A 27,315-nucleotide genomic window follows, 5' to 3' on the forward strand; every position below is an offset into this window, starting at 1 on the left:
GAATTCAAGATCCCCGAATATCTCACCCATATATCATTCTTGAAAAAAAAATACAAAACCAATGCATATCTAAAAGATGCATTTATTTGTCTCAAATTTTAAAATATTAAAAAACGAAAATAAAAATTAATATTTTAATATATATACGTGAGTCCTAAGTCCTAACCACCATTATCATCGGTTACTCCGTATATACGACAAGTAATGCTGACTAGATAGGAGCTGCACATATCTTCGGGTTCATGTGTACAACGTGCGGCCCTTTCAGAACCTTTATTTTCCTCTGTGTCACACCGAAAAGTTCTTCGTCCACAAAAGTTGCGCAGACGACTCCCCAGCCGTCGAAAGATTATACTGGTAATAGCATTTTAAAATTTAATTTAATAAAAATTTCTTATTTTAAAATTTTAAGGGGAATTTTTGTTTATTTAGGTGATATAAAATCCAATTAAATCGGAGAAATTTTGATAGGGTTGGAATTTCGAAGGCGAATTCGTAGTATTTAACCGTCAAATGAAGCTTACCATTTCTGAAAATTTATAATCCCCTCGATTTATCTGATAAATTTAGTTAGAGGAATCCAATCGTTGCTTTACATGTGTTCGTGTTGTTTACGTTGCAAAAGTCCCACTGCGCCGTCAAATGGACAATTTTGGTATTTGGTAGTCTATTAAGGCCTTCCGTCTCTCTTCCCTTCTGAGGCAGCAGCATGAAAGGCAGATAGAGCGACCGAGGATTTTTCTCGCGCTCTCTCTGTGTTTCTCTCGTCGTTTATCCTCCTTTCGCTTCCGGCCTCTTTTTTTGTCTGTTTCCCCTCGAGGCTTGGTAGTTTTGGAAATGGCCCCTTTTGGGAGTGTAGGGGGAAAGCTGGGGGATGGACTTGAGGCACCTAAAAAGATGGAGAAGGTCATCATTGATACGGATCCCGGAATTGGTAATTACATGTTTTTGTTTACATTAATAACAGGATGGAGAACCTTTATTTATTTATTTTATTTATTTGTCGAAAATCGGATCTTGAACTTCCGTTTGATTTGGGAAAATTCCATGTCTTGTTTGCGGTAATGCTCACGTTTCAGTTTGACTTTCTTTTTAACTGTTTGCTCCTGGCTAAAGAAGAAGAACACAAAGAGCTGGGTTTGGATCGATTTGGAAGACTCTATAGACATATTTATCTCTTTTGATTTTTTTTTTCCTTTTTCTTCTTTGGCTAATTGTTGAGATCTGCTGGTACTTTAGCTTTCTGAGTTGGATGTTCTGGCACTCTTCTCGTTAACCTCTGTTGTTTTGGGATGAACTGGATCTCATCCTCCATTTCTTCATGAGATCTTCTGAGGAGTATGTGGTGGTTGTAGGTGTCAAGAAGAAAAAAGTAATTTTACAAAGTCGTCTATTATACTGTTAACAGTTTCACATGCATGAGAATGTGTTATATCAGTTACTACGTGGCAATGCATAATCTTTTGTGTTTTGATGTACATACGTTTCTCTCTTCTATTGTTCATCGTGTCTTCAACTTTTCTTCTCTGTAGTTTTCAGGAGTTGATTTCAGAATCATTCTTATTTGATTTAGGGTCCCTGAACGGCTGGTTGAATCAAATATGAATTCTTACTCAACTATCCTAATGTTTCTACTCTTTTGATTCATGAGAGTCACATCTGTCATATACATACGTACGTACGTACATACATACATACATACATACATACACACACATATTTATAGAGTAAAGTGAGAAATTTCATTGAAGAGAGAAATCAGCCATGATAATTGATAGGGACATATTCATCAATATTATTGATATCAAGAGTATTTCCTTTTTTTTTTTTTTTTTTTTTTGCTCTTGAGTTAAAAATGTGTTGATAGTTTGTTGGTTCCGATCTTCTTTTTCATGTGTTTGGCCATCTCTGCTTCTTCTTCTTTCTGCTTACATTGTTTTCATTTTTTATCTATATTTATTTACATACACATATTTATTTAGTTATTGACTTCAAGAGACCTCTTTCAAAGGCTAGCAAAATGAAGTCAGGATTTCTCTTCTTTGAAACCATAGGAAATATTGTCCTTTTTTCCTTTTTTTTAAAAGTCTCTATTTTTTTTAATTGTTTTCTTGAGGACATGGAAGAATATGAATGACATGCCTCTTATTCTATTAACATGCTTCGTCCATACTATGATTTCATTTAATATCTTATTTTACCTTTTTTTCTTCTCCATGTTGTATTTTTTGTGGAATGATGTTATTTTCACATTATTTATTCCCATGTAGCTACTAACTTGGTGTATTGTGGAAGCATCACAAAACGAGGATGGTTTGTTCGTTTTGTTTCCCCAATTTGTGTTCTTGTGGTATTTTTCTCTGAGTTAAGATGCGACTTGGTGGATACAAGATGCATATTTTGGCATATTTATGTGAGGCAAATGTGTTTGCCATGTTTGTTTTGATGAACTTGACATACGATTTAAAAAAAAAAAAGGAACTTTTTGGAACTTTGGGAACAATTCAGTTGCATCATAAAAGATTGTTCTTCAAGTTGGTTCAAGTAAAAGATTTCATATTTGAGGTTGGTGTAATAGATAAATGTTATTAAGGATTGTTTTTATTTGCAATGACTGATATTACAATATAATAAGTTTCTCTAAGAGTGTACCCTCCCTCATACAGAAAGAGTAACAATGTGACAATGGAGGCAAGTAACTGCTCTATAAGAAACTGAAGTGATTGGGAACACAAAGGAGCCATTGCTACCCGTCTTCATATATCCTTCGTTTTTTTATAAAATTATTCATCTTATTTTAGTGTGTGTATGTGTGTGTTTCTGAAAAATACTTTACCGATATTCCATGAGCTTAAACTTGGGAGTTATAAACGATTTTCACACTTTATCTCTACAGATGATAGCATGGCTATACTTATGGCTTTCCAAACACCTGAGTTAGAAATCTTGGGTCTGACAACAGTATATGGCAATGTCAGTACAGAAGATGCAACAAGAAATGCATTGCTGTTGGTATGATTCTTATGATAATATTTTGTGATCATTTTATTTATTTGTTGTTGTAAAAAGTGAGAAGAAGAAGAAAGGTTGAAGAGAGAAAATGAGAAGGAGAGAGCTTGGAGAAGAGAAAATTGAGAAAAAATAACTCAAAATTCGTGGCTGGACTTCCTCCAACTTCTATTTATAGATTTTGGGTTAAGTAGGTGAGGTTAATTTACAACATTGCCCCTAACTTTAAGTGAAAACTCTAATTCTATATATCTCTTATTTTAGGTGTCCCCTTTACATGAAATTTGCTCCGTAGACATAGTTTGACATGTAGAATAAGATTACATCACGAAATATAAATAACGACGAGGTAAAATGACCATAATGCCCCTGTTCTTGTTTTTCGACAGTTGTTTATGATCTTGAGTCTTTGCTTATATAGATCTATGAACTATTTTCTTCATTGATCTTAACTTTTAATTTGTCAAAGGATAGTGTGAGATTGCTGGGCGCCCTGATGTTCCAGTAGCTGAAGGCTGTCCAGGGCCTCTTAAGGTAATTGACTGGTGAATTTGCCAATAATACTTATTTCATGCTTAGGAGTGACATGTTTGGAAGTGTGTGGAGTATTTGTCTGAAATGGCTTTAGTGTTGTGTGAGTATTATTTCTTTCTGCTTTATGTTCTGTAATATGCTGGGGGTAATAAAATTGTTTTTTTATTATTTGAATTCTTCTTCCTATTTTTGGTACTTTTCTCATTGAGAGTCTGGTGCTTTAGTGGGCATTGCAGTCCTTCTTAATTGTGTTTTGGAGATGAATGATTTAATAATTTGTCTTGAAAAGCTACAGTTTTATCATGAGTATCTAGTGGCATCAATATGGAAAATTTCAGGTTTTTTTGGCTTGAAGTTGCACTATGGAATTGGACCAAAAAAAGACATTTTTTTATAAGTTTAAGGAGTCAAACATGCTTATCAATAAATAATCAGGTTGTCAGATATTATTTTCACGGTAATTATAAATATCCAGCCAACCAGTTATGCAATCAAGACTAACAACGATTTTTGACCTCATAAGCAAATGTTTTATTTCTAAAGATCCTCAGGTCTAAAATTTTGACATCATAGAAAAGCTACTGACATTATCAGTTTCCAGCCCCAAAAATATGGATAACTGTGATAGCCACAATTCTCTGAATTTTCAGCCATAACTTTCTCTATTTTTCTAAGCCAAGCGCAAGATGTGCACTCTCTCCTATCCATGCTGATCTAGTAGTTGGTCCATCTCTGCTATTCCTGAAACCGTTTGTAGTTTGAAGTATATTCCTAATTCATGCATTTTACATAAATGACATTGTAGTTACCATTTACTTCACAGTCATAGCAGCTTATCTAGAAGCATGTCCTTATAGAGCTTGACTTACTCGTACAAAAACCAAATTATTGTATTATATATCTTTGAATATCAAAAATAGGTTTTTGACCTTGTACTTAAAACTGCATGTGCTGCATTTTGCAATATAGGGAGGAATACCTCAAGTTGCAGACTTTATCCATGGTTCAGATGGATTAGGAAACATTTTTATTTCACCTCCTGACGGTAAAAGGATTAGCAAATCTGCATCCGATTTTATGGTTGACATGGTCTCTGAATACCCTGGTGAGGTATCTATACTTGCATTGGGACCACTGACAAATTTGGCAATGGTAAATTCTATGTACTATCTTTAAGTCTTTTTGTCATCTGAAGCAATAGTTGAGGTATGATATGTGTATCATTTTTCATGATCCTGTTTTACATGACTATTCAATCAGGCAATCAAGAAGGATTCATCTTTTGCTAGCAAGGTGAAGAAAATAGTCGTACTTGGTGGCGCCTTCTTTTCATCAGGAAATGTTAATCCTGCTGCAGAAGCTAATGTAACTCTCTCTCTCTCTCTCTCTCTCTCTCTCTCTCTCTCTCTCTCTCTCTCTCCATTTAGGATATTTATCATTAAGGAACGGCCTTGGTCCTGATTTGCATGAAATTCCATCTTATTCTGCAGATATATGGGGATCCAGAGGCAGCTGACATAGTGTTCACTTGTGGGGCCAATATCATTATTGTTGGCATAAATATAACTACTCAAGTTAAATTGACAGGTATAAACTTCACAGTACTTGCTATTGTATTAATTATCTACCAAAGTACTTGAGAATGACCCATTGTTTTTATGAACTTAACTGCAAATGCAGATGAAGATCTTTTGGACCTGAGGAACTCAAAAGGTAGACATGCAAAATTGATCTGTGATATGTGTCAGTTCTACAGAGACTGGCATTTGAAGTCAGATGGTCTTCACGGTAACTTTCTTTGAACTTTAGTTGGGGCAGTTGATCCTCTCCTTATTATTACTATTTTTTCATTCTGACTTGCTATTTTAATTTCATAACTATTCAAAGTTTCAATGGTCTTTAGGAATTTTCCTCCACGACCCGGTCAGTTTTGTAGCACTGGTTCAGCCCGAGTTCTTCACATTCAAACAAGGTGCTGTGAGAGTCGAAACTCAGGGCATTTGTGTAGGACACACTTTGATGGATCAACAATTAAAAAAGTATGAAAATCTCTCTCTCTCTCTCCCTCTCTCTCTCTCTCTCTCTCTCTTTTGCTTCTTTTCAAGTTTTGCATGTAAGTCTCTCTCTCTTTCTTGATTCTTTTCAAGTTTTGCATTTACATGCGGTAATGTGATAGTATCAGATGATGAAAACTGCCTTCTTTTGGTATAGATGGCAGTCAAGTAATCCATGGACAGACTGTCCGCCAGTCTCTGTTGCATGGGAGGTTGATGTGGGCAAAGTTCTTGCGTACATAAAAGATCTGCTTATGAAACAGTGAGTGACGTATACTTGAAAATAACAAGGGGTCATCAAGGTTGATTTGCATCTTCTGGATTCTCATTGCCAATATGTTTATGTTATGGGTACTACCGATATGTGAATGATAGTTTTTCAAATGTGGTAGCAAGTCATCTTTTTATTCATTTGCCCACCTTTCTTTTGTGGTCAATCACTGATGGATAACATTGAAAAAAACAAAAGATGCAGTGACCAGCCAAAAATGGCCTTACCCATGAAACATAAAAAAAGGATCAGCCAAAAAGTGAGCTCTTACAATCTCCGAAACGTCAGGTTGGCAATCTTGACATACAGGAGGATCTGGTCTGTGAAATGTTGCTACAACAACAATAAAAAAGTTACAAGATTTCGTGATATGTTGTCCTATCTCTACACACGGATTTGATTAGAGCCTTAATGACTTGATGAGTGAACTGCAAACTACTAGGAAATGTGGGCTCATACTGTTGCACGATTCTGTATATGTTAGCAAAATAACAACAAAGATGATTACTTATTGTAGGATTTAAGGCTAATTTAAATGTGTTGAATTGAAATCCGCACAAGGCCAATCCCATTGAACCTCTCTCGTCATTCTAAAAATTATTTGAATTATGAGCCATTCAATCCGGCTGCTGTTTGCCACTCTGTTTAAATGCTTCCGCGTGCCTCTTTACTTTGATAGTTTGCGTTTTCTCACGATGATAACCCAGGGCTTACTAGTGACCGAGTTTGCTGTGAGCCTTCTGCAAATAGAACGTATTCGTTGAAACAAACTTGATGCTTTAAAAACTCTGTACAGCCAAGAACTACTCCGATCTGAGGTTTGGTCGGAATTAATTTTTTTACAGAACAGTACAGGATTGAGGACAAACGGAGTATCTACTTGTCGAACAAGAAGTCTGAAGTAATAAATTAAGAGCCGGAGTCATCGCTCTCTGAATGGTGTAATTTTGATAACCAGACCCGGAAAAACATCATCTGAATCATGAATGTGAGGATTCTCTTCGACGATAAAGGGGTCTCCGCATTTCTCACTGATCGTGTGCAGAGTATCTCCTTCCTTCACCACATATATCTCATCGCAACGAGAGTTTCGCAGCTTCTGGGGCTTCCAAACAGGCGTTTGACGCTCTCCCGTTTCACAACAGCTCAACAGAAGCAGCATTACCAGCAAGAGCGCGCAATACAATGATCCACCTTCCGCCATTACTGACGATGACGATGATACCATTTTGGCCTCAAATCTGTGAAGACTTGAACCAGTTCACAGTTTTCTTCTCGTGCTGTCTTGGCTTAAATATTGGAGAGGTTGAAGGTCTTTCAAGGTAGTTGGGAGGTAGCAGAAAAATATTGGAAGAGGAAAGGTCTCCTCTTGGTAGTTGGGGTGGGTGTAAGTTTTGGCTGGAGTTGGGACGTGCCCTTCAATGGAGTGGGTACTTCGTCAACCCTCGTACAAGATGACTAACCCCCCTTAGTGTTGCTTGTGAGTCTAAGTCACAGACACATCAAGGGCAATTGTGTTTGAACTCTTAAGAGCACATCCATCTTATAATTTTAAGTATCCATTCATACAGGGCTCGGCTGATACGAAAAATCATTTGATGAGAAATATGTGAAACAGTTATCTCAGTCATCGTTGATCGAATGGCTGAGATAGCGTTTCTCATGTTAATGTGTGGGTTTGGATTTGAATCATCTCTTCTTAACCTATAATCAAACATATCATAGCTTTTATCGTTAGTTAATTTCATCATTGGATCTCGTAATCAATAATTGGATTTATCGTTTGCTTGATGTAAGCATACGTCTTCATTTTCTTGCGGAAGCATTTCAATGGCGGCCACCTGGACATGTTCTGGATTGGAGAAATCGGCTTGGTGTTTTCCATGGAGGAGGCGAATACAGTCCTGCAAATCATCTCACTAAATGGTTTCAGAACTCGGAATCACACAGTTTAGTGACATTACGTAACTAGAAAATAGAGATTATTAAAGTATTTTCCATTGCTTTTCTCCAGGAGGCAAAAACAAAAGAACCACGTTTCTGGTAATCAATTCCTGAACAAGAACGAAATAAGAGATAAAATAAGATCAACAAAAAGGCCGGTGTCGGTCGCCTGCTCATCCTGAATGTCTGCTGAAAAACATAGTTTCTCATTAGAGGAAATCAAGAAATGGAGCCGGCGAGTCCCTCAGGCCGTCTGAGCGAAACAGAACATCGAGGAAAATAAGAAACAGAGGAAGAAAATGTAGAGCGCCACAATGTTTTGACGGCGAAGGGTAGCTCCGCCAGCCGTCGGAGGTGATCCGCTGAAGGGAAGAGAAACGGAAAAGAAAGAAAATCGGAAGGCAGAGAATCTTTCGTTTGAGTGTGTGAAACGGAGGTTTAAATAATACTTTCTCAATTTGGGAGAGTTTTTTGGATTCGCGGATATCCTCTTATTTAGAAATATAATATCTAAGAAATATTTTAAAATTATCGAATATATATAATATGAAAGCCAGGTTTTTCGGGGGTTTAGGGTTTTTTATATAGATTTTCTGAGGGTTAAAATGGCTGAATCGGGTTGAACTTGAGAGGCATATTTGAGATGACTCACCCTACACAAAAGGGGCGAATCTACCTTCTTGACTCAACTCAGATCCCTCAAAATCCGAGTTGACCAGGTCAGTTGGAAACCGTGATTTTTGGTTGAAATGAGTTCAATTGGATCCAAGAAACTAAGGCCTGCTCGGTTTTTATAATAGTGAAGAAACGGTGTTTGCCCTTTGCCTCTCGAACCTTGCCCTATGCCCCTTCCTCCGTTGAAGCCAGAAGATTTCCCTCTTGAGCTCGGATCTCCCCCTCCCTGCCTGCCTTGCCGAACGAACCTTGAACAGGTACCTCTTTCTCTCTCTCTCTCTCTCTCTCTCTCTAAATCCATGCGAATTCCCTCTCTTTGTCGTCTCTTTTTACCTATCTTTCTAGCTCATAGAATCAACCATGCTCTGTCCTAACCGAGCAATTAAGCTACTCCCGGAAAAATTGGCGACCGGTCCCGCGAAAGTGTTGCTGGTGGGACCTCCCTCTTGGGGTTCCTCCCTTTGTAGCTACTAACTAAATTCTCCATGGCTTCTCTAATTCGCAAACTATAATCAAAATTTCTACGCGCTTCTCTACTTTTCCTTAAGAGTTTGATGAAGAATGATGTCATAATAATGATATGAGAAGAGATCCCTTCTTTTACCGGTACGAGCGTTTACTGTTTTCTGCTTTTATTGCACCTTGTGTTTTCATTTTTATTCTTTTGGTCCGAAGCAATCAGAGTATAATTTCTGGTAAGGTAGAATTGGGTGACTTGGAATCCTTTTTGAAATTTATGCGAGTTGAGTGGTTTCAAGTTTTTGGGTCGACAAGAGGAGTTCCATTGCTTTAAAGAAGTTTGTTAGCACCCGAATTGATAGAGGTCTTGAAAGTTGAAATTTTACCTATAGCTGGTGATCTGTGATGTTGATTTTGCTAGTGCTGCTCTTTTAGCAGTATCAGATTCTTCAACTTTTCTTTTCTATTTAATGAAAATGAAGATTGAGGCATTTGGTGTCCATATGACACCCGTGTTCCCTCTATGACACTTCTTCATCCAATGCCTCAACCAAGCCACTGGTGCTATAGCGAAAGGACTCCATGAAGTTACCTTAGATTGAAGGCCCATTTCTTCATTCAACTTTTCCCTAATTTATGGAAAAATAAGGTGATTATTTCTTCAACGCAAAAGAAGTGTGCGGTGGAGATTCAAGTTCCTTTAGTGCTTTTTTTTTTATCATTGAAAACTTTGAAAATTACTCATTCTGTAATTGGGAGCAATCTGCAGAAATGGAGTTTCAGTTTCCTAGCTTGACACATTTGGTTTAGATTTTTGGCATAATTATGACAACAGAATATCATGCTCTGAGTTATTGTGCATGTTGCATATCAGGCCATGTATGCCAAGTTTTTAAGAGGCATGTTAAGAAGCTGTATGGGCCATCAAAGAACCAATTTATGGCTTAATTTTCATTTTAACTCAAGAAAGCACGTTCTCTAGGGAATGTAGGATCAATTTGGAGAGATTTGCTTCCTCTTTCACTCTGCATTTCTCTTTCTTTTTGCAATTACATAGAAAGAATTATCTACCCAGTTGAGCCAGTCTACAAGGTTGTCTTTCGTAATCACACTATGAATTTTTCGTTTTTTTCTTCTGAAAATTCATTTATTTTATTGAATAGTTAAAAAATTAGTGTTAATTCATTTTTCTTACAATTTGAACTCCTTTGGCAACAGGATTTTATTGCAGCAACCAGGGTACTGGTCCGCAAAGGCAACATTTTTGAGACACTTTTGCCAGTTGAGAGAACATTGGGACCGCGTGTTTAGATTTATCACTGCTTTGCTCCACCGTTACGGTGTTGATCATGAAACTTTCCTTTTCTCTCCCATCCAAGTCCTCCTCCAGGCCTTCTAAATCTTCACTGAAATTTGACCAAAACCAGGCAGCCAAAGATGAGGCAGCAGAACTCCATTATGTCACTGAATTTGATTCCTCCAAAACCCTAACTGAAGCCCCCAAACTCATCATTCCCCCCAAGGAGAACACATGGCGCCACCCGAAGAAGATGCGGAACTTGGATTTACCCATGGATGGCACAAGTGGCCCCTCTCCCATGCAGTTTGAGCTTGAGGACGCTGCTGCCTCTTCAGCTGATAAGTCTGATATCTCTCATGGCCTGAATCTCAGGTCCCGCGATAACAGTGATGGGGACAAACTTCCAGCACCAGAAAGTAACAATTCAATTGAGAATATGATGTTGGAGAAGTTCCATCAAGATATGAAGAGTTTGCCAGATGATCGTGGGTTTGAGGAATTTGAGGCAGTGCCGGTGGAAGGTTTTGGTGCAGCTTTACTTGCAGGGTATGGGTGGTCGGAAGGGAAAGGGATAGGGAGGAATGCTAAGGAGGATGTGAAGGTTGTACAGTTCTTGCGAAGAGCTAACAAGGAAGGGCTAGGATTTGTACCAGGAGAGCATGATAAGAAGAAAAAAGATCGTAATTCTGACAGTCTAGACACAACAGTGCTTGTTGCACCAAAAGGGCCTGATGGAAGAACCCGCCACGTAGTTGGCATTGATGAGAAATTGGTTCCACGTGAACTGAAAGGCATAGTGGTGGGAAAGGTTGTTAGGATTATCAGTGGTAGACATGCTGGGTTAAAGGGCAAGGTGGTGGAAAAATTGAACAGTGATTCCAAAAATTCTTCAGTTCTTTTGAAGTTGGTGAAAAGTGAAGAAGAAGTCCCTGTTGGATTGGACGAGGTTGCTGAGTTGGGTTCAGTTCAAGAGGAGAGGTATTTGAAAAAATTGCAGGAACCGAGTGTTAATGATAAAGAATCTTCAGATTGGCTTGACAGAAAAAAAAAAGATGAGCAGAAAGAAGCCAAAAGCAAGGGTAAAGAGAGTAGTAGAGAGGAAAGGAGAAGAGAAGATTCTAGTCGAGAACAACAGAACGGAGAGAAGAAGGATAGAAGGAATAGAGAAGATGAAAGAAGAAGAGAACGTGAACGAGTTGATAGGGCTCCAGTAACATGGCTGAGGAGTCATATTAGGGTGAGAGTAGTAAGTAAAACACTCAAGGGAGGGAAGCTTTATTTGAAAAAAGGGGAAGTCATGGATGTAGTGGGGCCTCGTACTTGTGACATATCCATGGATGAGAGTAAGGAGCTCATACAGGGTGTTGATCAGGACATACTGGAGACAGCCTTGCCTAAGAAAGGGGGTCCGGTTCTTGTATTGTTTGGGAAGCATAAAGGGATCTTCGGGAATTTAGTGGAGAGGAATGTGGACAAAGAAATTGGGATTATTCGGGATGCAGATAGTCAAGCCCTGCTCACTGTCCGTTTGGAACAAATTGCAGAATATATTGGAGATCCAAGTTATCTTGGATATTGATTCTAATGAATGCAGTTCACGTCTTGATTGCTTGTGATGTCGCCAAATGCGCACATTTGTAACTTCAGGTACATCTATTTATGGATGACTGTAATTACCTTTTTAAGTTTTGTAGTACTGAGGTTGAAAAAGAATCTTCATTCATTGCTATGATTGCTGTGAACCTCTTTTCTTTGTCAATGATGGTTTGTAGACGGTTTTTATGTTTTCCTTTATCATGATATTCTCTTGAATCATTTACATCGTCAAAAGTGAGAATCCTAATTCCATAGTTAAAAGGGTAACTTGATCAGTGTAAACAATGGTTGTTAGTGGGACTTCCCTAACATCAACACGGTTAGTGATGCACCGCATTGTTGGCCTAGATGTACAAGTAGTGGATTGTAAATTACAAATTGTCTACAGTTACTAACAAAACTGTGTCTACATTATTTATGTATATGAATGTCTTATTTGACAGAGGTGATTTTCGTTGGATCTCTTAGGGTCTGTTTGTAACCCCATGGAAAAGAAAAGAAAATGAGAAATTGACCATTATTATTCCCAAAAGTAGTTAGTGAAAAGGCGAATGTATCATTATCTCATTTTCACTAACTATTTTTGGGAATAATGTCAAATTCTCCTTTTCTTTTCTTTTCTTTGGGTATGTTCATATTGGATTCCAAAGTCATTTTGTTTTGAAATGATAATCCAGGTATTTTTAGCTCTTCTATAAAAATAAAAATAAATAAATCCCAGGTGTTTTTGGTTTATAAATTAAGATTGTGCCATTCATTTATGGATTTTCAGGAGATGTTTTCTATTTTAGAGAACTAGGTAATATCTAGGAATCCAGTGCTCATTGATAACTCATTATCTAATGTTTCTTTCTTACAATATACCTTTTTTTTTGGTAGAACAAAGATGTTCTACTTTATCCATTTTTTTATGCACAACAACATATATAATTTCAAAAATAAACATAGAAAGTTGTTGAAGAGAAGATTTGGAACTCTTACATGACTCTCACAGTAAGAAGTCTCACAAAATCTGAATTAATATGGTGGAGTTTTACAGGGAGAAATACATATTCAAAGAATTATCTGGGTGGACTCGTAGAGGATTATTTCACATGTCCTTATTAAGGACTTTCATTTTTTGGTACGTGTTATTCGGGCATTGGCCTATATCCGTTGTTGTTATTGTGTCTTTTTTACTAAGACATTATTATGGAAGGACTCTTCGGTTACTGACTATTGTCAGCATTGGTTATTCTGATGAAAGCTTGTGTAAAGAACATTATGGCCCCATCATCTTATTTCTTTTGATTCCCATTATCATGTTATTGTTATTTGGCTAGTCATTTTGGGATAGGCTTTGGACCCAACTTCACATGGTATCAGAACAGGTATTCATATGTGGGGCGTAGCTCAATCTATCCACCTGTAGAGCCACAAAAGAGGGCCTACACCTAAACTATCCACTTGTAGAGCCACAAAAGAGGGTTTATACCTAAACTATCCACTTGTAGAGCCACTAAAGAGGGCCTACACCTAAAATTATCCACTTGTAGAGTCACTAAAGAGGGCCTACACCTAAATTATCTACTTGTAGAGTCACAAAAGAGGGTGAGGGGGAGTGTTTAGGAATAGTCCCACATGGATGAGTGAGTACAAAGATCTTGAGTTTATTAGTTGAGAAAAAGGTTTTTTAAGTTAGCTAGTCATTTTGGGATGGGCCTTAGACCCAACTTAAAATAAATAATTTGTTATTTATCAATTTAAAAATAACAAAAAATAAATAAGAAAGCCACCTCATTACTCTTAACAAAAAGAAAGCTACTGGACCACCTGAACGACAAAGACTTATGGCTTGAAATGCAGTTTCAGTTATTGGAGTTATATTTTCTTTCTTTCTTTCTTTCTTGTCCTTTTTTTTTTTTTTTTTTTTTTTGGAAAGGTGTTCTCTAGTGGGTATTGTCAATGGCAACATTGTAATGTTGTGTCTCCTTGCAAAGCAGGATCTGCTGCTTGTTGTTTTCTGTTTTGGGATCCTTTTCTGCATCCTTACATCTAATCTCTTGAAGAGGCTTACAAGATATTATTCTCTTGTGTGAAGAATTGATGATGGCTTAATGGCCCTGTACTTGGTCTTTTCTGTTTTTCCAACAGACCTAAAAGTTCTTCTTTGGTGGTCTCTATGATTCTTCTTGAATAGTGACGTTTGATGCATAGGTTCATAAAGTCTTGCTATGTTTTGTAGTAAAAACTATACCTCCCACTCGAGAAAAAAAAATTTAGAATCTTTGATTTGCAATAACTTTATTCATCTGCTGTTTCATTTTCTGCTATGATGGCTTGTTGTACTCGTGCATGTCTTCCATTGTTTTCTTCCTCTCACGGTGGCATTCTTTTCTTTGTTTTGTGGGTGCAGATGCGAGGATTCAATGTACAGAATTTCATTCCTACTCTGAAACCAAGCTTTTTGGTTTATGTCTCAACATTGTAATCTTTATCGTAAGGTTCTCAAATTTAACTAGCTTTATAGGAGTTCTATAGTGCGTGGCAGATGGATAGCTGACAATATGAATTTAACCATGGATATAATGGATATACATTACACTTCCGAAGTTTATCGGGTCAAATGAGACAGTCTAAAATTGAATGAGTAATTCCAATTATGTCTCAAAGAGATGAATTTAACCATGATAAAGTTTTCAGTTGCTTTTTTTTTTTTTTTTTTTTGCTTTCTTGATCTTCATATGAGGATCCTTCAATGGTATCGAAGTAAATTTGTGTGAAACCTCAAGATGTTAGACACCCAAGATTTAAGACAAGCTCATAATTTACTTCAGTTTGAGACGGAATCAAGTTCTCCATTCATGTAAAACCCATACGATTGAGCATGCTTCATTTCGTTCATACTAAAATTTCTAGTTCTTAATCAGACTTTTCGGTTGAGTGATCGATCATTTCCATCGATTTAAACGAAAGAGTTTAAAAAAAAAAAGTCCCCTAGCAGCAGGCACGAGACGCTAAAAATTAAATACCAGAACTTTAGAAACCAGGGTAAGAACGGTTTGAACAGGAATCGGTCACTTCAATATATCCACACACAAAAGTCATTATTTTCATTGAGATCAATTGAGTTTCGCGTGTAAGAATAAGATTGTTGGGACGTTGATTGAAGATAGATTACTCGAAAGCCACAGGAACAAGTTCTCAGTCCCCCTCCTCGCCAGAGGTCTAGAGATGGCTCACGCTGCACTTCTGTTGCTTCTACACCGACTCAGTTGTGTAGACTTCGCCGGCAAATATTTCCACCATTCTGCCTTTTCCGATCATGGGCTTCATGGTGAAAGAGAAGATACTTTTCTGCTTCTGCGTCATCTTTGTTCTGGTGCAATGTGGTGAGCTATTCGTCTCTGTCCCTGGTTCAGTTGCTGATTCAGAAGATGAACTGAGTAGAGATGGCTTTGCTCGATCTGTATAATTTTCGTTTTCCAAGGCAGGCATTGCAGTTGAAGGACATTTGTTTCATGGCGATCATAGTGGACGGTTGAAGCTATTTGTACTCGGCGATTCGTTCGCTGATACGGGAAATTACACCTTCCCCGGCCGCTGGTCTGATGGCAGGATCATGACAGATTTCTTTGGTCTGTTGCTCTAAAAATTCGGTTGGAGTTTATATTTAACTTAGGCCAATAGGTCCTCTTTATGGCTCTAGAAGTGAATAATTAGTTATTGGGTTTTTTACCAAAATAACCAATTTAGAAAACATATTTTGAGAAATAATGACATTATGAACTTATTTTGAAAAATACCCAACTCTACTTATCTACTGTACATGTGTATAGTCAAAGGTGACATGTAAACTTTGACTGCTTATGTGTCGCCACATCATTAGTGCAATGTAAGTAGTTGAACACATCCACAACCACGTCACTATTCTGACTTGTCATCTGCCACGTAAGTTGCCATGTCATTATTTATAACCCTCTTTTTGCCCAATCATCTCGTGCCACGTAAACCCTCACTTATATTTTTTCGTTCTAATCTCTTCCTTGATCTTTCTCCCCTCCTCTCCTCTCACCCTCTCATAGTGCCAGTTGTCACTGCTCAGCCTCAATCGCTCCCCTGCTACCGCCGCTCGGCCTCGACGCCCCCCTATCAACTACTCTCTCTTCATCTCAGCTTCATCTCTCATTCTTCTTCTCCATTCCCCTCTATTCATCCTCTCGCTGCCTCTTTCTCAAAATCGAAGCCTATCATTTCATCTCGTCATCGCCCCCTCTCTCAAAACCGAACCCTATAATTTCATCTCAGCGCCCCCTATCTTAATACCCTATCATTTCACTTTCTTGCCATCCCTTCCCTCAAAACCGAAGCCCTACTCACCCTCCAAACCCGAATTTGAATTTCAGAAATCGATTTAGCAGGGTGATTTTTTAGGGCTTTTGTTAATTGAATCTAAATATTGTGTTTGATTATAATGTTGATTTGAATTTAGGTGTTAAATTATTGTATTGATTTTTTGTGATTTACTGTTTAATTTTTGATTTTATGTAAATGAAATTTCTGTTAATTGCAAATAAATTAAAATTATTGTAAAGTTTAATTTTAGTTTATGGATTTTCTGTATAATTTGCTGTATTTTAGTTTATGGATTCCTATGTCATTGAATGTTGTATTTTCTAAAGTTGCTAGTTTAATTTTAGTTAATTTCGTTAATTTTCTAATTTATGAAGTTGTAGTTTACTTTATTGAGATAAAATTTGCAAGATTTTTAGTTGCTAGTTGTTGTTAAATAAATTTGAAGTGTCAAGGAATGATCATGCCATGTTGTGAGGAGCTTTGGGTGTTATAAATATCCACCACATGGTTTTTTTGTTTTGTTTATGTTTTCTTATGTTTGCCCTAGTTACTAGGATGGGTACAAATTCTGATTAAAAGTAGGTTGGGTAATGGAAAGTAGGTTGAGTCCAGTTCAAACTAGGCTGAGTCACCTGCACAGGCGTCCATTAGCCAACGAAACCCCCCCATCATTCACGAGGTACGGTTCGTAGTGACTACAAAGTCATATGGGGCTCTACCAGGGGTGTTCGGTGAATTTGAACTTAGGTGTGTTTTTGCATTGTTTTTCATTTTAACATATAAAGTACTTAGTTAAATGCATTAAGGTTTACTTTTCCTCATTTCATGTAGGTTCAAGATTTGATTTCCCCATCTAGAAATAATCAATCAAAAGCTCGGATGGGTCCTCCAGATTCGTTTGTAGAACTTGTCCAGCAAGTAAGAGTTTGGCAGAAGACCTTTTCGATATGAGTCGTGACTAATTTTTTTCAGATTCCCATTTAGTTTCTTAATATTCTTTGGAAGTTGAAATAGTGAATGTGGAATTCTGATTTTTTTTTTCATTGGTTAACTGAGTTTTCTTAATCCATGATAGCATAATATATTTGACAAAAAACTAAGATAGGGACATGATTATTGTTCAATTTCTTTGCTCTATTTAAAAAAAAAAAACTAAATGGCTTTGTCAACTTTTGAGATAATTCATATTAAATTGTCCTTCACATTTAAACAACTACATCCAATGTCTTTTCAAACAGCTTCTTGAAATACTTGTAAAGAAATGTGGTCTTGATACTGTTAAAGTTATAATGTTGGATGAACATATGAAACTTCTCACCAACATAAGTAAGGTTTGTCTTGTTTCAGGAAATGTTGGCTAGTGCTTTTTGAGCGTTAAAAATGAGAACAAATCAAAGTGGATACCAGAAGGTAACTGTCTTCGTATTTTCAGTTTAATGAATTTCAAAAACCCCACAATTTCATTTGTTTGATAGGAAATATAAGTATGTTCCCTTGAATTTGATCATTTTCAGTCATCATGGACGAAACTGTTGCGAGAAAATGGTTAAACATCAGAACGAGAGCCGATGAGTTTCATTGCGATAACACTGTAAAAGGTGAGTACTCTCTCTCCCTCTTTAACTTTTTTTTGTAATGGAAGTCGCACTAGTTGTCTCTCTATCCCTCACTCTCATACCTCAATGTGTTTTTCCTTATTCAGAATAGAGAAGGAAGAGTTGTTTCGACAAAGACCAATACGTTTATTTAACTGAAGAAATTTTAGACAAGGCACTTTGTTATAATCAGACCAAAGAGTGGAATGAGAATTTTAATATTCTTTCACATTTTGATGTAAAATCATTTATTAATATATGACTTTCCATTGATCATATTTACAGCTTTCAAATTAAGAAAAAAAAGATTGAAAACTGTGCAGATTGGTAATGGGTGGATAGACTTGGAGACAGACCAGAATGGCTTTGTAGATTATGCATGGAGTCATGCAATGATATCAGATAAGAGTCACAGGGAGATAAAGAAGAAATGTAATTTCAGTCTTTCGAACCCAGATCAAATATGTTGGGAGGCCATGGCTCCCATTAACGATCTCTTTGACATCATCGATATGTACAACATTTACTCTCCCTTGTGCCCTGACCACAACTTAACATTTTTTGCTTCAATGCTTCCATCGACTGCTTTAAACCTACAACATGGAAAGGGCTTTAAACCACAAATTTATCGATACATTTATTTTTTAAACTCAAATAATTTTTTTATATTTTTTCAATTAATAAATATTTTAAATTGATAACAAAAGGTGTTGTAAGATTTTTAATTAAATAATATATATTTTTAATAATTTATTATTTTTTAAACAAGGTGATAAAAAGTATACAAATAAATTTTATTTTTAAACTAGAAAATAATTTTTTTATAATTTTTTCAATTTATAAATATTTTAAATCGATAATAAATGGGTAAGACTTAAGAGTAAGATTATTTCTATTTATAAATATTTTAAATCCATAATAAATGGGTAAGAGCAATATTTTTTCTATTTATAAATATTTTAAATAGATAATATGTTAGTAAAAATTTGTAATTAATTAGTATAATTATTTTATTTTTTATTTTAAAAATATAAATTAATAAAAAGTGTAACGATAAATTTTATTTTTTATTAATAAATATTTTAATTGATAATAAATGGTGTTAAATAAGTAAGAGTTAATTTTTAATTATTTATTAAATTTTTCAATAATTTATTATTTTAGATATAAGGAAATAAAAAGTGTATTCATAAATTTGATTTTTAAAATAAAAAAATTTATTCAAAATTTTTATCATTTTGCAGATGATGTGTCAGAATAGTGACGTGGAAGTCGATGTGTTCAACTACTCACACTACACTAATGATGTGGCAACACATAAGAAGTCAAAACTTACGTGTCACATTTGATTGTACACATGTACAGTGGACCAGTCAAAGTTGATTAATTTTCAAAATAATAAATTCATGGCGTCGCTGTTTCTCAAAATATGTTTTTAAAATTGGTTATTTTGGTAAACAACCCTTACTTATTCTTAATACAGATGAAAGTTGAGATCTTCCCACCAGTGAACACAGGATGAAAGTTGTTTCTTGGTTGTCTTCTCTTCTCCTCTTTACCAAAGCTAAGAATTTCTTTCTTTTAATCCCCAGATTGTCTTTATCCTCTTCCCACCCATTCTCCTAGGTAATTGTTCTGCAGAATTTGATGGAAGATGTCATCCCCATGCACCCTTTTGTTCCATCTCTCTCTTTTTTAAGTTTTTTTCTTTTATCTGTTTTTATGGCAGAGATCCATCTCTCCTCGTCCCTTTCTTCCTCCCTCAAGTCACCCTTGTCTTTCTCCACTTCCATCATTGAAGGTTGTACCTGTTCGCACTTAATTACTTGTTTTCTTTATTAGTCCCTTCTCTTTCTCCACTTCCATAATTGAAGGTTGTACCTGTTCTCGCTTAATTAATTGCTTGAGAATAAAAAAGATTGCAATAACAACCTTACATCCATTTGGGTGTCTGCCCAGTGTAACCTGTTGAATAAAATTTAACATATACAAACTCAAATCTGCTGATCTATTCAGTCCACGTACTGAAAACAAACTCTCACAATGGGCAAATACACAAACAGAGTATTTAAAATAGAACTTGAAGAGAAAAAAAGACCTCCTTTGGCTTGTTTGCGTCGTCCTCTTTCTGTTCCTTCCAAATCCACTCGTTCATCGAACTTTCACTGCACGACCAAGCTCCTTCCAATGGTGTTTGAACGTCTCTGCGGCAGACTTCTCCTCCTCGGTGCCCTCTTTGTTCTCTCTTCTTTCTATTTTCAATCTCATATCTTGCCCCTTTCTTTTTCCTCTCTGTTTCTCTATCTGAAAAAAATTCCCTTTTCTATTTTTCCCGACTTCTATTTCTACGACTTACAATTTACACCCTTCTTTGATTTTTATTAAGAAGATTCTATCACCTGGGCTTTTATTTGCTTTGGGCTCAAATAGGATGGGCTCCTTAATGGGCTGGGGTTGATCTTCAACGCTCCCCCTCAATACCAGCTCTCACTATTTGCACTGTGCCTAGCTGACAGCGTAACATTTCGAACTTGCCTGTACGCAAACTCTTTGTGAACAAATCCGCAACTTGATCATCCGTCTTGATCTGTCTCATCTCAATTTCCTCTTGCAGAACCTTTTCTCTGATAAAATGATAGTGCACTTCAACGTGCTTAGTTCTAGCATGAAAGACCAGATTCTCCGTCAAACGAATTGTTGATTGATTGTCACAATACAACGGAACTGCATATTCTACTGGTTAATGTAGATTATTCATCAGCTGTATCAACCATGTACTCTCTTGAGCTGCCAGTGCTACTACTCGATACTCAGCTTCAGTGGTTGACAATGATACCGTCGGTTGTCTTTTGCTACACCAAGAAATTGTTCCAGAGCCAAGCTTAAACACATACACAGTTGTTGACCTCCTGGTGTCATGATCTCCAGCATAATCAGCATCACAGTAGCCAACTAACTTGCAGTCTTCACCTTTCTTATACAAAAGACCATAGTCAATTGTACTCTTCACATATCTCAGAATTCGACGAACTACTTCCAAACGAGGCTTCTTTGGATCTTGCATGTACCGATTCATCACACCAACTGCATAAGAGATGTCAGGTCGAGTTAAGGTTAAGTATATCAGATTACCTACCAATTGTCGATACATCATCGCATCTTCCAAATCTTTTCCTTCATGTGCACACATTTTGGTATTTAGCTCCATCGGCGTCGAAATCAGCTTACATTCAAGCATTCTGAACTTCTTCAACAAATCTTTGGCATATTTCTATTGATAGAGAAATATTCCTTCTGGTGTGCTATCAACCTCTAGACCAAGAAGGTGTTTGAGTTGTCCAAGTTCCTTCATCTGGAGACAAACTGATAAATTCTTCTTCGTCTGAATAATTTCTGCCACATTATCACCAGTTAGGATCAAATCATCCACATACACTAGCACGATAGCTAACTTACCTTCATTGGCTTTGACAAACAAGTTGGAATCTGCAGGTGTTACTGAATAACCATTTTGTGTTAAAAATTCAGCACTCTTACCATACCACACCCTGGGTGCTTGTTTTAATCCGTAGAGTGTTTTCCGCAGCTTGCACACATGTTTAGGATGATATTGGCTCTGAAACCTATTGGTTGGATCATGTAGATCTCCCGATCCAGCTCTCCATGAAGAAAAGCATTCTTCACATCCATCTGCCACAAATTCCAATCTTTGTTGGCTGCCAGTGCAAGTAGGACTCATACGGTTGTAAGTTTTGCCATTGGACTAAACGTTTCATCATAGTTTAGTCCATACTGTTGAGAAAAATCGTGAGCTACCAATTGTGCCTTGTACCTCTCGATTGACACATTTGGATGACACTTGATCTTGTAAACCCACTTACACGATATGGGTTTCACATTTTTGGCTTTGGCAATAAATCCCAAGTCTGATTTTGCTCAAGTGCATCAATCTCTTCTTTCATAGTTGTCCTCCACTCAGAACTTTGTGATACTTCTTCGAAAGTCTCAGGTTCTATCATATTTTCTTCTTTAGCGATGGCTGCATTGGCGTATTTGGGATTTGGCCTTCGTGTTCTTGTTGATCTTCGGAGTTGAAATTATGGAATTGACTCTTCTATTTCACTAGGCCCACCTTCTTCATTTGGTTGTTGATACACGCCAGTTTGTGAAGGGCTCTGAGTCACTCTTTGCTCAACATCATCACCATTTGGATTTCCTGATTCACCTTAACTATGTTGGAGTTGAACAGTATGTTCCTCCATCTTTTGTTGTAGGTTTTCTCCAAATTCTCTTGAGTCTGACAACACCTCCTTCTCTGAGGATCACCAAGAAGATGCTTCATCGAATACCACATATCGTGAAGTGTAGCATCTTCCACTCGTTAGATCACAATATTTCCAACCCTTTCTCTAGTTGTCATATCCCACGAAGATACATCTAATAGCTTTCTTGTCAAACTTGCTCCGTAAATGATCAGGAACAAATACATAACATACACAGCCAAATACTCGAAAATTAGCTAACTTTAGGCTTCATGTTCCATAGTTTCTCAAAGGGTGTAACAAATCCTAACCTTGGTTGAGGAAGTTTGTTGATTACAAAGGCTGCAGTCCTCATTGCTTCAGCCCAAAACCTTCCAGGTACATTCTTCTCATGGAGCATACTCAGACAAACCTCTACAAGATGCCAGTTATTTCTCTCTGCTACACCATTCTATTGTAACGTGTTAGCACACGTGTACTGATGACGTATTCGACATTCCCTTAAATATTGAGAGAAATTGCTTGAGCTGTATTCTCCCCCGTTGTTTGTGCGCAAGCAACTGATCTTCTTTCCTATTTCTCCCTCAGCTGACTCTCTGAACTCTTTAAACTTTGAGAATACGTCAGATTTTTCCTTCATAAAGAAGACCCACAGAAGTCATCAATGAATGTCACCATGTACCGTATACCACTAATTGATGGTTGTTTAACAGGCCTGAATACATCACAGTGAACTAGCTCTAATGGTTCCTTTGGTTTAAACTTTGACTCCTCGTACGGTAATTGGTGTGTTTTACCATATTGGTATCCCGCACAGACCGTGTCTGTTCGAACATCTACTTGAGGAAGCCCCTTAAGCATCAACTTCTTTACCATCACACTTAGCTTGGAATAGCTAACATGACCTAATCGCATGTGTCATTGATTTGCTGTCTCATTTTTCCTTGTCTTATCTACATATGCAGACTCTGCTGACATTACGTAGACTGACTCCAATCGTTGCCCCTCCATTGTCGGTGTTTCTGAAATTCTGAGATCACGTTACACCTTTACATCTCAGAGACCGAACAAAACATAGTGGCCTGATGATGTCAATTGAGCCACAGATAACAAAATTTTCTTCATTCCTGGGACATGATAGACATCTTGAAGTGGCACCTGGTTGGGATTATATTGAGGCGTAACTATAGTCTTACCGATGTAAGCTATCGGTAACCTTGAGTTGTTGGCTATCACCACCACACGGCCTCCTTTGTACTCAGACAGGTTTTGCAACTTCTATTTATCACCCATCATATGATTTGAGCAGTCTGAATCTACAATCCAGTCATTTTTGTAGTCAATCTGTTTAGGTGTTGTTACAGTGAGAGCTAATTCTTCTTCCCCCATAACAAATAACGATTCATCATCTCAACCATCTTCACTGTTCTCCTGAGAACTGTGAGTAGCAGTATTACCTTCAACAAACTTTTTCCTAGACCAACAATCTTTCACCATGTGGCCCATTTTCCCGCAGTTGTAACACTTGCCATCAAACTTTCTACTATTTTCACGATTCTTCGAAGCTCCCCCAGGACGAGAGCTTCTCTCTTCTTGGTGACTTTTCACCTTGTCACCATCCTTTTTAAATTCACTGCCAATGTACCACTTGAAAGTGTCTTTGCTCTTGCTTGTGTAGAGTGCTTCCTCCTTACCCTTCAGGGAAACTTCTCTCATTTGTTCAGCCAAAGCTTCCTAACCAGCAAGCAAATTTTCAAACTCAACAAGCGTTGGTTGAGTCGGCCACCCTGTACAACGACAACGAACCCTCGATATTCGGGTCTCAAACTATGGATAATTATTCTCTTTATCCTGGTTTCCCCAATAGGAGTTGTTGGGTTTAATTTTGAAATTTCTTGGCATATCGACTTCATCTTGTGAAAATACTGAGCAATAGTCATGTCACATTGCGCCATTGATAGCAGCTTATTCTCGAACAGTTGCAATCTTATATCATTCTTCTTTGAGAATAGTGTAGTAAGAGTGTCCCATGCTTCTTTCGGTGTTTTTGCATCCCGGATGTGTTCTAACATTTCTTCTTCAACTGTGGTCTTTAAAGCAAACATTGTTTTACTTGCTTTAATTTCCATTTTCGCAAGATGTCATTGGCATCTTCTATTGCCAGTTGTGCAACTTCACTGCCACTGACAACCTCCTACAGGTCTTACCTTGTAGGTAAGACTCGATACATGTTGACCACGTGTTGTAGTTTTTGTTGTTGAGCTTATTGATTCCTCCAACCACTTGAAGGTCACCCATCATGTTGGCAGAACTTCGACTATACCGAACAAGCATGACCAACACTCTTGCAGAGTACCTTACTGCTCACAACTCAAGATAGTTTCACAAAAAAAAACGATCTCTGACCATCCTCCTCTAATACCAATTGTTGAATAAAATTTAACATATACAAACTCAAATTTGCTGATCTATTCAGTCCATGTACTGAAAACAAACCCTCATAGTGGCCAAATACACATCCACAAAACAGAATACACAAACAAAGTATTTAAAACAGAACTTGAAGAAAAAAAAAGACCTCCTTTGGCTTGCATATGTCGTCCTCTTTCTGTTCCTTCTAGATCCACTCGTCTGGCGAATTTTCACTGCACGACCAAGCTCCTTCCAATGGTGTTTGAACATCTCCGCGGGAACGTCTCTGCGGAAGACTTCTCCTCCTCAGTGCCCTCTTTCTTCTCTCTTCTTTCTATTTTCAATCTCAGATCTTGCCCCTTTCTTTTTCCTCTCTGTTTCTCTATCTGAAAAAAATTTCCCTTTTCTGTTTTTCCCAACTTCTGTTTGTACGACTTACTGTTTACACCCTTCTTTGATTTTTATTAAGAAGCTTCCATCGCCTGGGCTTTTATTTGCTTTGGGCTCAAATAGGATGGGCTCCTTAACGGGCTGGGGTTATCTTCAACACCGTGCGACTTCTCACCAGAAATGCAATGAGTCCCTCAAGATGCTTTCCAGATATCACAACATAGAGCTGCTCAAGACTGTGAAAGTGATCAACAAGAGCGCCAAGAACAAGTCTACCATCACCATTATCGATCTTTACTCAGCCTTCATGAGCGTTTTTGGTTCCACATCTCTTCCAAGGCCGAGTGTTTCAATATAAGAGTAAGAATTAAGAAACTTCAGTTTCTATGTACTGATGTTTGTGACATTGGTGAAACCACCATCGTGGAAGGAGCCTTATGGGGTCACTTTTCCTAACAGACCCACCGGCCGTTGGTCAAATGGCGAAAACTAGGAGGAAGCAAAGGTTTGTCTCCGTTGTCCATGTTGATGATGAAGACTCGAGGAGAAGATGCAACTTTATCATAGAATTTGACAGAAATTGGAAGATCTCTGATACTCTTCAAATCCCATATAGAGATAGAGAATTCACCCTTCGAAGTAAACAAGGTATCGGAAGTCTGAAACCACAAATTTAAAAGCCCACGAACTATGTGGGGATCACCAATGTTTACTACAACTGCAAACTTCAACCAAACAGACCCAAATGATAAAGGTCTTCTTCATCCAAGGAGTTGAAGATTAATTTAAAACCTCAGTGACTCATTTCATCAAACACTACAGGGGCAAACTTCGTTCAAAACCTCACGCTCTATCCGAGTTTAAGCCTGTTAGTTAGGGGTAGTTTTCAAAAGAAGTCCATACCTGCCATACTAATTTCCTGGGCTCAATGCAGTTGAGCAAACAAGTTCCAGGCTTTCACTTGAACTTTAAGTGGTCAACAGCCCCAGTAGCTCAGCCACAATCATTATAAATGCTGCATGTGGGTGAAGGATCACAGCTCTTCGGATTCAGAACAGCGAACTAAGCTTTGTGGGCATGGTCCCAAGTGATCAGTGAGAGCCCTATTTTGCCGCTGCATGAGAGCAAACCGACCAGTCAAAAAAAAATAACATGTACAGGTCTCTGACGAGGCAGCAAACCGAGCAGTCGATGTTGGGTGCAGATAGTAGCATCCATGTTGGTCTGAGTGTTGCTTGTCAGGACGACTCTACGTCAGTTTGGTATGGTTTGGAGTAATTCATTAGTGACTGCAGAGATGCAAAGCTGCGACCGTGTTTAGTTGGAATAATTTGGTCCCGGCAGTGTTAGTTGTAACTGTATCAAGCTGATATTATAAGAATGATCTATGGGCGTATGGGTACAAAGCAGTTAACATCATAAGTATATCAATGTGTACAATATGAAACGGCTATATCTCAGCCGTTCGACTCATGATCAGATGGCTGAAATAGTATTTCGCATGTTTCACACCAAATGACTTTTCGTATTGGATCACCCCTTTGTCATACCACATTCTTACTTAAAACTCAAGTCAATCCATGGTAAAAAAGACCTCACTCTCTCTTTATGTTTTTGCTCCTTCCCAACAACTATAGGTTGAGTTTATTTAACCGAATGGCTTTAAACAAGCTATACGAACTAAGATTAGGAATGAGCGTCCACAATTGATTAATATTCCCTTCTTAATTGAATTTTTAGGTACTTTTGGAGTAATGGGAAAAGGGTCCCATTTTATGGGGAGTCAGTCACATCCCATAAAATCAGTCCACATTCCCTAAACAACCAAAGGCAATGCTTTGAAAACTGTCTTATTTACGAGATAAAAAAAAAAAAAAAAAAGAATCATATTTAATTCAGTCACGTCCCATAAAATCAATTCACTGTCACTAAACAACCAAAGAGTTCTGTAAAAGACCAGCCTTTATAAATTTTTAATAATGGACATAGAAGTTGGATGCTTATTAGTTTTAACAAATCACATGGATCACAGAAGAACGGTTGCAGATCTGCTTAGTCTAAATGAATTAAACGAAACGGTAGTTCCTCTATGAGTGAGAGCAATGTGCTTGTTTGACATGGACCGATATGGAAACTCCATCTCAATCCATCAATCTTTTGCTCCTTGAAAGGGAGATGGTTTGATCCTCCTCTCCCTAGCTTCCTGTGGACAAGGAAGAGAACGGCGCTGGGGATAAGGAGAAGGTGGAGCAGCCCTTTCTCCCCAATCCCGTAGACAGATATGGAAGGTGCAATTATGGTGCTTGATGGCCTTCACAAGAAACCCTTGCAAGAGTTACTCTTAGTCTGCCTTCTTTGCTTCCCTGTCCTTTTCAAGGGTGCGCACTGGTTCCGTTTCAATGGATCACGCCAAGTTGTCCGGTGGAACCAGGTAGCCTGTTTTGGGCTTTGAAAAAAAAACTGTTGCAATCCATTGTGG

The 27,315-nt window shown here is 37.6% G+C and overlaps 4 protein-coding genes across 5 annotated transcripts; 2 read left to right on the forward strand and 2 right to left on the reverse strand.

The window, feature by feature from the left end:
* Positions 1-692: 692 nt before the first annotated feature.
* Positions 693-6,008, forward strand: LOC137958908 (probable uridine nucleosidase 1). Its single transcript, XM_068806114.1, has 9 exons — positions 693-934; positions 2,897-3,012; positions 3,484-3,543; positions 4,513-4,695; positions 4,804-4,908; positions 5,034-5,130; positions 5,224-5,331; positions 5,447-5,582; positions 5,755-6,008. The coding sequence occupies exons 1-9, from the start codon at positions 838-840 to the stop codon at positions 5,861-5,863; spliced, it is 1,011 nt and encodes a 336-aa protein (XP_068662215.1). The 5' UTR covers positions 693-837; the 3' UTR covers positions 5,864-6,008.
* A 2,612-nt stretch (positions 6,009-8,620) lies between these two features.
* On the forward strand, positions 8,621-14,359 carry LOC137960509 (protein MOS2-like). Of its 2 annotated transcripts, XM_068808152.1 has the most exons (4): positions 8,621-8,744; positions 10,165-11,893; positions 12,882-12,965; positions 14,238-14,359. In XM_068808152.1, the coding sequence occupies exon 2, from the start codon at positions 10,296-10,298 to the stop codon at positions 11,823-11,825; it is 1,530 nt and encodes a 509-aa protein (XP_068664253.1). In that variant the 5' UTR covers positions 8,621-8,744; positions 10,165-10,295; the 3' UTR covers positions 11,826-11,893; positions 12,882-12,965; positions 14,238-14,359. The 2 variants fall into 2 exon arrangements, with proteins under 2 accessions (XP_068664253.1, XP_068664252.1); XM_068808151.1 differs by lacking the exon at positions 12,882-12,965.
* A 5,874-nt stretch (positions 14,360-20,233) lies between these two features.
* On the reverse strand, positions 20,234-20,980 carry LOC137958575 (secreted RxLR effector protein 161-like). The gene is made up of 2 exons (XM_068805641.1): positions 20,551-20,980; positions 20,234-20,496 (listed from the first exon to the last, which is right to left on the reverse strand). Exons 1-2 carry the CDS (start codon positions 20,978-20,980, stop codon positions 20,234-20,236), a joined length of 693 nt encoding a protein of 230 aa, XP_068661742.1.
* A 2,464-nt stretch (positions 20,981-23,444) lies between these two features.
* Positions 23,445-24,163, reverse strand: LOC137958576 (uncharacterized). The gene is made up of 2 exons (XM_068805642.1): positions 23,828-24,163; positions 23,445-23,768 (listed from the first exon to the last, which is right to left on the reverse strand). The coding sequence occupies exons 1-2, from the start codon at positions 24,161-24,163 to the stop codon at positions 23,445-23,447; spliced, it is 660 nt and encodes a 219-aa protein (XP_068661743.1).
* Between the last annotated feature and the right edge of the window lie 3,152 nt (positions 24,164-27,315).

This window comes from Aristolochia californica, unplaced genomic scaffold (genome assembly GCF_029961685.1).
Source record: "Aristolochia californica isolate CCGP_79_NKW_82.1479 unplaced genomic scaffold, dmAriCali1.0.hap1 SCAF_3, whole genome shotgun sequence".
NCBI lineage: Eukaryota > Viridiplantae > Streptophyta > Magnoliopsida > Piperales > Aristolochiaceae > Aristolochia > Aristolochia californica.